The sequence below is a fragment of the Notolabrus celidotus genome, chromosome 11 (assembly GCF_009762535.1).
Source record: "Notolabrus celidotus isolate fNotCel1 chromosome 11, fNotCel1.pri, whole genome shotgun sequence".
NCBI lineage: Eukaryota > Metazoa > Chordata > Actinopteri > Labriformes > Labridae > Notolabrus > Notolabrus celidotus.
In genome coordinates this window covers 19,090,669-19,101,332 of record NC_048282.1, presented here as the reverse complement: position 1 = coordinate 19,101,332, position 10,664 = coordinate 19,090,669, and the positions used below count along the sequence as shown (strand labels likewise).

At 40.9% G+C, this 10,664-nt stretch overlaps 2 protein-coding genes across 2 annotated transcripts; both read right to left on the bottom strand.

Annotated features, from left to right (window-relative positions):
* Nucleotides 1-565: 565 nt before the first annotated feature.
* Nucleotides 566-7,208, bottom strand: ikzf4 (IKAROS family zinc finger 4). The gene is made up of 8 exons (XM_034695303.1): nt 6,922-7,208; nt 5,375-5,429; nt 5,168-5,275; nt 4,772-5,068; nt 4,424-4,591; nt 3,649-3,801; nt 3,363-3,494; nt 566-3,258 (listed from the first exon to the last, which is right to left on the bottom strand). Exons 2-8 carry the CDS (start codon nt 5,412-5,414, stop codon nt 2,444-2,446), a joined length of 1,713 nt encoding a protein of 570 aa, XP_034551194.1. The 5' UTR covers nt 5,415-5,429; nt 6,922-7,208; the 3' UTR covers nt 566-2,443.
* Nucleotides 7,209-7,794: 586 nt separating this feature from the next.
* Nucleotides 7,795-9,812, bottom strand: dnajc22 (DnaJ (Hsp40) homolog, subfamily C, member 22). The gene is made up of 4 exons (XM_034695312.1): nt 9,742-9,812; nt 8,492-9,087; nt 8,103-8,395; nt 7,795-8,003 (listed from the first exon to the last, which is right to left on the bottom strand). The coding sequence occupies exons 2-4, from the start codon at nt 9,024-9,026 to the stop codon at nt 7,827-7,829; spliced, it is 1,005 nt and encodes a 334-aa protein (XP_034551203.1). The 5' UTR covers nt 9,027-9,087; nt 9,742-9,812; the 3' UTR covers nt 7,795-7,826.
* Nucleotides 9,813-10,664: the final 852 nt, after the last annotated feature.

The following is a 10,664-nucleotide window of genomic DNA, read 5'->3' as shown; positions in this document are numbered from 1 at the left end:
AAACTCTGCAATCCAGAGGGATTGATGTATCTTGGGTTTAATTGTTGTATTCAAACAGAATAACTCTGCTTTTGAACGGTGAGTAGCAAGTTCAGAATATGTGACGTACATTCATCCTTAAATCACAGGATACTAACTGCAACAGACCCATAAATAATTAGCTTTGATTCAAACATTATAATTACATATCCACCACGCACATTTGAATTTAACTTTATAGAATTTTCTCAGGGTGCTTTAATTACAGTGTGTTTATTCTCCAGGGTTATTAATATAATATACAATATAAAGTGTTCCCTCATTGCAGAATATATGCAGTTATCCAGATCTTCACATTAATTCATAGCTTTTTAAACTCTAGATATTTTACATCTGTTACTATAATTTTAATTTCAACCATCCTGCAGTTTTTTGGCAGAAAAGTAAACAGTAGTGTCTCTTCCCTGTATGATGTGGTATTAAAATATATTCTTTTTGGAAATCAATACATAATAACTCTGGAATACCTAAACCTTTTTATAATTTAGGGAGGAGACAAACAGAAGCAGAATCAAACTAGAGAAAAACACTTTTACAATAAATTGAACTTTATTGACAGTAAAAAGTTTTGAGAATATCGAGGGGCACGCAATTCTAACTGCAATAACATCTTGGAAAGCAACGTGACTTTTTTGAAATACAGTAATGAGGCAGTTTAACATCTTTAACTTTGAGGTAAAGTGTTTTGTCATGTTACATCATTCACAAAAATATCATTGAGACATTGAAAAGTCCACACAAGGAGACAAAAACCCATGCCTCGTTTCCACTTGTTGAAATTACTTCACATTTCAAAAATAATTCACAATTCAGGGAAAAGCAGAAAATGACAAGCACACATGCTATATTCCATTCACACACACGTCTCTACTTATCAAACCAAGTGCATTTTTAGATAACTTTTTTCTCAAACAGTTCAAGTATATTTTTGCCTGCAATTAAAGAAAAATAATAAAAACTATGAAGCAGCAAACCCACAAGAACAAGTAAGAATACTGAGTTTGGTCTCATTCGTGTTCCCAATATTAACATTATCTGATAACTCATCGTACGGTAGCAATAAGGTTTTTGGGTGCTATAAAGAAGCAGGAGGTAACATTTTATGGACTTGAGGAATATGCTGGATAAGATTTGGAATATAGCTGATTAAATACACCAAGGCTGAAACAAACAACACTAAATAGATAACCACAAGTGATAACTTAACAGATCCCAACTGATTTGCTGATCTAGTTTAAATAATCATTTTGTTAAATCACTTACGTAATGCAGCTTGATTAAAATCTCAGCATCAAGTGCTGAGCACAAAACCACAAAATAATAACATTGCAGCACATTTGAGTGTAGACTACAGAACCAGTGCAAAGCTGTGGGATTTTGTAGAAGGCCGGCTCCATTAAAATTTCACTGGTGTCGCAAATTGAAGGATAAACTATTGTGAATATTACGCAATTTATCAGTGCAGTAGAACAATTACAGGGAAGAAAATAGTAAAGCCATCAAGTGCTTCTGCAAAGATGTTCATATATAAGCAGGGAACCTAAAAAGTTCAATCCCACATAGGTAAAGCACCCTGGGCCATAAAGGTCAGCTCTTACTGTACACTACTTGGCTCAGGGTCTGATCTGCACCAGTTTTTCGAAGGCTCGCTTTGAAATCCAGAACCCTTACTTTAATCCCTAGCCATTTTAACCTCAAGCGATTGTTTTCAAGTTTCTTCCCCTCAAAATGCTGCTATGTTCTGTCTCTCTGTGCAGCTGCAAATATTATCTCTTCACACACTGCCCCACCAGGCTGTAAACAATGTTTTCCTACAGCAGCATGCTACTGTAGGAGTTAAGGCAATCCGTTTCTGTGCTTTGTCTGTGACAAAAGCCCCACCCAAACCCAGAGGCACGAAGCTCTCAGTGCATATTAAATCTACCTGACACACTATACAAAATACCTTCTTCAATCACGAAAAACAAAGCTCTTAGTGCAGACTAAACATTCCATATGTCAGATGCTTTTCTTAACTCCCTTCTCATAAGTAATAACTAAATCGCTTAGCAAAAGATGGCTAGTTAACATTTTTGAGCACCAGTCCCCCCCTCCATTTTTTTCAAAGTTAAGAGGAAATCCTCAAAGAAGGCACTTTTGAAGCAAAATTGGTGGTTTTGCTGGATGATTAGTTAAGGGAGTGCAATCGGTAATAGGATGTTATTTCAATTCATCAGTTAATTTATTTTAAATGTTGCAGTGAAAGGCTTATATCTTTCGTCTGCTTTAGTTTAATAAATATTTAAAAATAAAACCATTTGTTCTTAAAGGAAGGATTTAAAGCAACTGACCTGGTGCAGAACAAACATGAGCCCATTAAAGAGAAGCAGTCAACCTTATCTCACCTGACCTTTGACCCTTCCCCTCAGCCAACCTGATGCTCCCCACGGCTGATGTGAGATGAGAACTCATAGCGGTCCTGGCTGCGGTGGCCGCAGATGTTGCACTCGAATGGTTGGCGAAAGCCATGGCAGCCCATGTGGATGGTGAACATGACATGGTCCAGGAAGAGGATGCGACAGTGGCGACAGTGGAAGTGGCGCACAGGCCGGCCGTCCCTGTCTAACACCTGCGTGACCTCCCGGGAAGAAAGGAGGGAGCTGGAGATTCTCTTTCCCATGGCAGTGGGCACAGGACATGCCTTCTCCCACTCAGGTTCCAAGTCTTTGGCCCGGCTGGGGCTGGAGTTGGAATGGTTGCGTGGCAGTGCTGGGGTTTGGTAGTGGTTAAGGTGGTGGTTGTTGGAGGTACTTGTCGGGGCAGAAGCCCTTGTGCTCTGCTCTTCTGCTGTGCTCTCTGTGTCTGTAGAGTCGGGGCAGCCGTTGGGAGAGGTGGTGTGGCTGTGGGCTGAGGGTTGGTCATCGCGGCCTTCACTAGCCACGCCAAGAGGCATCATTGCTGCTGATCCTCCTCCAATGTGCACTCGGGAGCCTTGGGAAGGCTGGTTGGTGTTGATGGAGCCCATAACTGTGCGGAACTCCGACAGGAAGGCAGGATGGAGGTGAGACAGTGCAGGTGGTTCATGGTTCTCCCCTTTAACTCTCTCACCTCGGTGATGGGATCCAGCCAGACCAGCAGGGTCTCCAGCAGGCTGAGAGCTCATGAGGTCCCCGTCCTTCTCAGAGCCAGAGGACAATTCATAAGGTGCTTCAGGTAGATCAAGGTGCATGTGCTTCTCACCTACAACAAGGAACCATCAATTTAGAAACTGTTATTGGGATGAAAAGTCAGTGGGTGACTTTTCTTTAGATCCACCTTACCCATTGTTAAAGAAGAACACTCACCTAAAAACTTCTGTGGTGTTGACCTCTTGCGTTTGGTGAGGCTTAGAGCCAGTCTGTCAACAAACTGGATTTTGTCATTTCGAGGCTGGGGCTCTCGTTTAGTGCTTGCCTCCATTTTTACTGACTCTTCGCCTGTAGATAAACATCACTCTGTCATTGATATACTGACCTACACATTATGTGTGATAAGATTACATTTGATTAATTCAGTCTAAACACATTTCATTAGCACTGGAAGTCAGATGATACTGCGTATAAAAGTTGCTGTGATTGTGTGATGTGTTACCATGTGCTGTCTGTGTTTTGAGAGCTGCCTGGTGGTCCAGACTTGTCAGATAGCTGTGGCAGCGCTCCAGATGTTCCTCCAGTGTGCTCTGTTGTTTGTAGCTTCGACTGCAGTAGGTGCACTTGAAAGGTTTTCCCACCGTTGGAGAAGACACTGCATTTAAGAGCAAAAAATTTCAGTGATCTCCTAAGAGTGACAAAATGGCATAGATTCGATCCTATGAGGGGAATGTGTTTGAATTAACAGGTGATGATCATTTATACATACATATGTGGGAGGGATGAAAAAAAAATGTAAAAGGTATGAGATAATGGATTTCCCCATTGATCAGCAATAACTGAAATTGTTCTGTTTCTTGTTAATCAAACCCCTAACCCGTAACCGCAACGTCTCATCTAAGTAACCCGTCAGAGCAAGTGACGCTGTTTCTCCGAAATCCAAATCGTTAAGAATCTTTTCTTTGAAAATGAACCTGTGAGACCTGCAAAGACCAACTCAAGATCTACAGTACAAGACTGTATTTGAACACCTGGTGAATGTGTGTTCTAAATTTGAAAACATCAACAGGATTTCCTGTTTTTCACTGGTAAATGTCATTTTTCACGTGCTTTACTCTAAATTGTGCTGAGGAGGATCTATTTCCTCTTAGATTCACAGAAGTGAAAAAAGGACCCTTCTAATAAATCCCTGCTTTTACGATTGTTTCCAAACATTATTCCTTGTCACCATAAGGAACAATATTGCGTTGTAATGTCGTCAAGGCCGCGTATTTCACCTGTATGTGTGCGTAGATGTCCAGCAAGGGCATCCCTCCGTCGACAAGCGTAGTTGCACATGGGACATTTGAAAGGCTTCTCTCCTGAATGTAGTTTGATGTGGCGCAACAAGTTCCCCTTCTGCGTGAAGGAAGCTCCACACTGGTTACACTGGAATGGCCTCTCACCTGGATGGACAGAGGATCATACAGGTGCCTTTAGTTAATGCTGTAGAAATGAATAGCACATTTTTCCCATCCAGTGTGCTTGTTCTCAGTTTTAGATTCAGATTCAGATTCAGAATACTTTATTAGTCCCCGAAGGGCAATTCAGTTTAACAGTCAACCTGTCCATAGTACAGTACTCACCTGTGTGGCTTCGCTTGTGCACCATCAGAACATTGGGGCCGATGCAGATCATCCCGCAGACCTCACACTGGAGCTTCCCATTGGGCAGCCGGATGGGTCCAGGTGAAGCAGGGTTTGGACTGACCATCTCATTGTACAAACTCCCTCTTTCTCCTCCAGCGTACTCTGTGACCCCTTCTTCCATGGGGTCCCCTCTGTCATCCCTTCTGCTCTCGTCCCTCACAGCCTCTCTGTTCTCTGCTTGAGGAGCGCCCGGTGACTCATCATCGCTGCACAGCTCAACCTTGATGGAGTTGGCTGTGTAGGGAGAGAATGAAGGCAAACACATTTACTTTTTTATACCTAATTTTAAATGAAGAATGGTATGCTGACCATGCATCTGAATTGATAACTGACCACTAACAGAGCGGTGTGGTGAGGACTGCTGACTGTTTGGTGATCTCACAGCAGGGCCCTGCAATCCACCGTAAAAATCCTGTTCTGTTGATGACTCTCCATCATTACCTGAAACACATTTATGCCCACATTATTGAAGTAAACATTAAAATCTGGAGACTGTATACAAAAAATAAATGGTAGTGTTTAACTTAGACATAAACTAACCTTGTGCAAATGAGCGTCCATTGCAGTCATCAGCATTCATTCTCTCACCAGATGCCTGAGGAAATATGATGTGAAAGCATCACATCACTATTACTCTCTTCCGATCAAAAGAAATTCTTAATTTTCTAAATATTTGTCACATGAAAATTGCAAATGACACATTTAATACTTTATGAAACAACTTTGACACTAACCATCTAAAACATACTTACCAGATGTTTGTTGGTACAAGAATTAGGCTACAAAACAGCTTTACACTTTCAACTCCAAGGCCTCAATGAAATATTCACGGTATTGAACTGATCTAGTAAACCTAGGCTCTGCTCTACTTAGTTTGAGTCATGTAGATTATTCAGTAATGTGGTCAGAACATGAATATGAGAGGCTTCACTGTAATAGGAAGATGATCAACCACAGTGTTGGAGGAGGAGTCGAAACTGAAAACTGGAACACTTTTCTCTTCAAAGAAATCGAAGGCAAACCCCGTAAAGCACCCTCGAGAGAAAGCTATAACACAACTTCAACAAAGTTCAATTTGAAGATATTTATTGTAGATTCAAATAGAAGCGTGAACTTGAAAAATTAAAAATAACTTCATTTGCAGAGGGCAACAATGCAGATAAGCACAGAAAAACATATAAATAGAGGAAGATGCATACAAGTAAATATAACTATATAACTTTTCATAGTCAAGTTGCTTTATTTTGGAATATTTTTTCCAGCCACTCTGTTTGCATGTGATGGACCAATAATAAAGATTGTGGGAAAATTCACAGTGGGTTCCATAGCTAGGTTACCTCACAGCAGACAACAAGTGAGGCTCAGGCGGTCTTAAGTAACATTTTCAGACAGACACCATATCATTTTGTGTGACAGGGAGTCCAGGTAAGGCTCTGATTGATTTTATGATGAAAGATAAAGAGAAAGACCCAGATGTCCATTGCTGCACCTTTTGCTCTAATGGATGACAACAATGGGCAGAGGAGACAGTGGAGAGAGGGGGGGAGAGGGGGTGGGCAGGGGGCGGAGACAACACCTCGCAGGGAAAATTAATATCCTGGCATTGGCGGCGCATGGGGAGCAACAGGCTCTGATACAGCCGGGAGACGCGCCAGTCAAACCAGGGCACAGCGATTAAAAAAAAAGGACGCGCGCCACCAAGAGCCGACATGGACATTTCCTGCTCAAACATGTAGAAAAACATATAGCGTTACATTCTCAAATAACTATCCAGCTTCTCCCAATGCGTGAGTGAGTGGCTACTTGTTTTAGCTGCTCGGAGAGAAATGAGCTCCGTTATAGGAGCACCAGACGGTCCAGACAGCGGCGAGACAGAACGGCAATTTGTTGCAGGAGTTGCCACTGTCCAAATGATCCGCATGAAAGCTGCTGTCATCCAACATCGAGCACGTCAAAGTGGCCTGAGCTGTACAATGTTTCTCATGAGCCGTTGCTATGGCACCCGACCACACGACAAATGGCATTCACCCGACCAACTACTCAAAAACATGCCGTACTTTCAGATCCAAGCAGATGGATGGGCTTACCAAAGCGCTGCGGCGAAGTCCACAAGCCTCTTCCCTACCTGGTGACCGACTGGTGTTTTCTTTTTTAATTGTCTGGATAGCTGTTTGTTTTCCCAGGCGACGACAGCATCTCCGGGATTTTTTTTTTTTTTTTTTTTTTTTTTTTTTTTTTTTTTACCTGGGAATCCCAAACAACTTCCGGGCCCATGCTGGGATACAGACCGAATAATTGTACAACAGAGCTCTTGATTCAGTGATCGTCGAATGCATCGATGCATGTCAGCTGCGGGAACAGGTGGCAAAAATGTGATGACATTTATTCCCTTTTACAAAAACTCATATAGGCACAGCAGAAGACTTGTCATACAATACTGCGCAGGAATGTTTTTTTATTGAAAAACCCAGTTCATGAAGCATATGAGGATTAGTTAAGACATAACTGAATATCAGACATTGTGAATGATAAAATCCTCTTCCGGAAATGCTAGATAAGAGCGCAGTAGGCGGGTTATTTTAGCATATCTCTCTCGTTGAAGCCTGTCTTTCTACCTTAATTAAACAATATTTCTGAGTTAGGAAATGTAGTTTCCATAGTGCTAAATTAAAGGACAGGGGATCTGAAATAGTTGTATAGCGTTTGACAACAAGCCAGTAGACCTACACATTCATTTATACGTTCATATCTTGTGATGACAATATTTATGGTGACAATACTTCCATACCCCCACAAGGTGGCAGCAAATCTCTCTTGAAACCATCTCTTCCAAGTAGCCAATCATACAGCTGTGTGAAAATGTCAACACAATGTGTCTGTTCATGCTTCTGATTTATGTTTTCATAAAAATAATAACTGAGAAAATAATGCAATTGTGAGTCTCACTGTTCCCTAGCAACTACTACATATGACAGTGAAGAATGAAGGGTAACTATTTGAATCGATGAGGCTTGTGGTGTCGAAGAAGGACCTCATAAGCCTCTTGGATCCTCACAAACATTGCCTCAGCATCCTTGCTAGGGTTGTGGTCTGGATGCCATTTCTTTGCCAACTCCCTGTAGCTGCGGCTTATCTCATCCACAGAGGCCTCCCCTTCCAGTGACAACACCTGCAACACAAACACAGTTTGGAAATTGCAACTTTTGCCCCTGGAATTTTCCATATCTTAGCCTTTGTATTTCCTTTCCAGAGTTATGACATTGCTCACCTGCAGTGCATCTCTTTCCCTCTCAGTGTATTCTTTCAGCAGTATTTCCAGCACCTTCTTCCAGGCCTCTTCATAGTAGCCCCCTCCGGTGAAAATGCACAATATCCGATATGGCATCAAAAGTATGTACTCTAATACACTTCTGAGCCAAGGCAGAAACCAGAAGAAATCCAGCAGTGCAGCTACACAGTCAGACAGGTAGTACAGAGTGGCTGTGGTGTTATGGAAAATGCAGTAACCCAGAGGAGCAGAGAAAGCCAGCCAGGCCAGCCCAAGTTTGTAAAGCCTTGGACCTGGATAAAAGACACAAATGAGGTTATTTTGGAGTGTTAAAAGCTCAGAGAGCTGTAAACTATCAAAGTGTTGTCATATTTGTAGGATAGTCTCACCTAGTTCCTGTGCTGTCTCAAGTGCATGTGGAGGTTTGAACCTGCGATGCTGAGCAGCAGTCACACTCGCAGCCAGGCTTATAGGGAGAGGTGCAAAGGTGCTGCCATAGAATATTGGGGAGGTCAAGAGACAAGTAGTCAATGTTTTTTGAAGATCAGAGGTCTGCTGCCCAACACTAGACACCAGATGCACCCCTGCACCTATACATAGAGGAAGAACGATCAAGTAGAAGAACCTGAGAGAGTTCAGCCCTATCAGAGCCACAGTGCCAAAGTAGATCCCGACACACAACTGTCCAGCAAACCTGACAGGGCCTAAAGATGGTGGTCTCCTTCTCTCTTTTTCTCCATTCTGGTTGGCCTCTCCAACATACGTGGGAATGCGTATGAACTCTCTGAACCAGCCAAATCCAAATCCCCCGAGAGTTAGCATCCACAGCAGAGCATGGCTATCTCTTCCTAAATATAAATGATGAAGGCCCAAAGGTCCACCTACTGCCCATAAGACGTAGGTCACCATTACACTTTTTGCCATCCCTTGGCTTCTGTGGATCAGTCCTTATAAAGGTGTACACTAATCATTCTTGAGAGGGAACCTGCAATGAATTAATGAAAAAGTTAAGTCTTACCTCATGATCCGACAAATTTGTGCATTTGTTACATTTGACAAAAATACAGCATCTGACTATTTATTGTAATTTAAAGGCAAGACAATGTAGCTTTATTTGTTTTTTAGATTATTGTACCATTCTTTAATTACAGAACATTTGATTCATATTCTATTCTTTTCTTTTTTACTTAATATAAGTAAGGGAACGCATATATTTGCATGTATTTCTTAACTGCCCACAGCTGTTTTACCAATGCTACAAATTTAATCACATCTGATATTTTGGTTCGGCTTCTCTATTTTCTGTGTGCTGCTGGCATCTTCGCCAGGGCGCTCAAGGGGACTCTTAATCTCTATGATCCACTCCCTTGGTTGAATAATGTATTATATAAGAGGGATTTATCTCTTCTGTCTTTTACTGACATTGTCATTTTGAGTCATTACAAAACATAGTTGGCTGTCACTCCATGCGTTATTACATGTTGTTTTTGGTACAAAGCACATCAGAAATTGAGATTGTATTGGCAGCAACCTTTCTCAAAAGACAAGTCCTTAATAAATCCAAACTATGAAATTTTAAACTTCTTTAAAAAAAATACATCTTATATCTGGTTTGTATAAAAACAGCTATGTTACTTACTGAGCACATAATTTCAATCCTTATAAACGATTAATCCTTTCCAATCCTTTCCGTGTTGCTGTCGGTGCATGTTGTTGCAACATTTGGACTTTGGTTCATGAAATTATACTGCAGCGTCAACTCACGGACGGCTCACACCATCATTTAGTCCCTTTGATCATGTGAGCTGATAGTGCCTTAAAGGGACATTTGGGAAGGATAGCACAATACTTTGATGCCTCTGTATTCTTTAAATAAAAGAAGATTGCGTCATAAACAAAAACAGACAGAAAATAAATAAAACCAACAACAATGACAAAACACATAGCTGAGTTCAAAATGTGTATCCCAAAGATGAAAAACTATGTTTATTCAGAAGTAAAACTCCTGTTTGCCTTTAAACATACACAGCACATCGCTATTGTGGGAGAAATGTAGGCTTTCTTTAAAGTATCAAAAGTAATGTACCTGAAGTGAAGACAAAACAGGCCTTTGAGGGTTGTGGCTTTTTCGTGTGTTTTATGATGACCAAATACTGATGTTATAAAGGGTAAGCAGTTCTCATTTAGATATAGTAATAAAATGCTATATCTTAACAGTGGTAGACAAAGTACACAGCTTCATTACTTAAGTCAAAGATACTATACTATACAGGAGTATAGATACTCCTGGTCAAACATTACTCCAATACAAGTGAGAGTTGGTCTGTCAGATTATTACTTGAGTTAAAGTACTGGAGTACTTGCTTTTAAAAATACTGAAGTATTCAAAGTAATTTTTGAAAAATCTCAAAACATTGTATTTTCATAATACATAAGTGCAGTCAAGAATACATAGGAGTACATTATGTTACATTATGTTTATTTAGAAACCATTACTTGAAATCTCTAAAAACTATACCATGGAATAAAAACAGACACTAAGTTACTTCAGGCACAGACAAC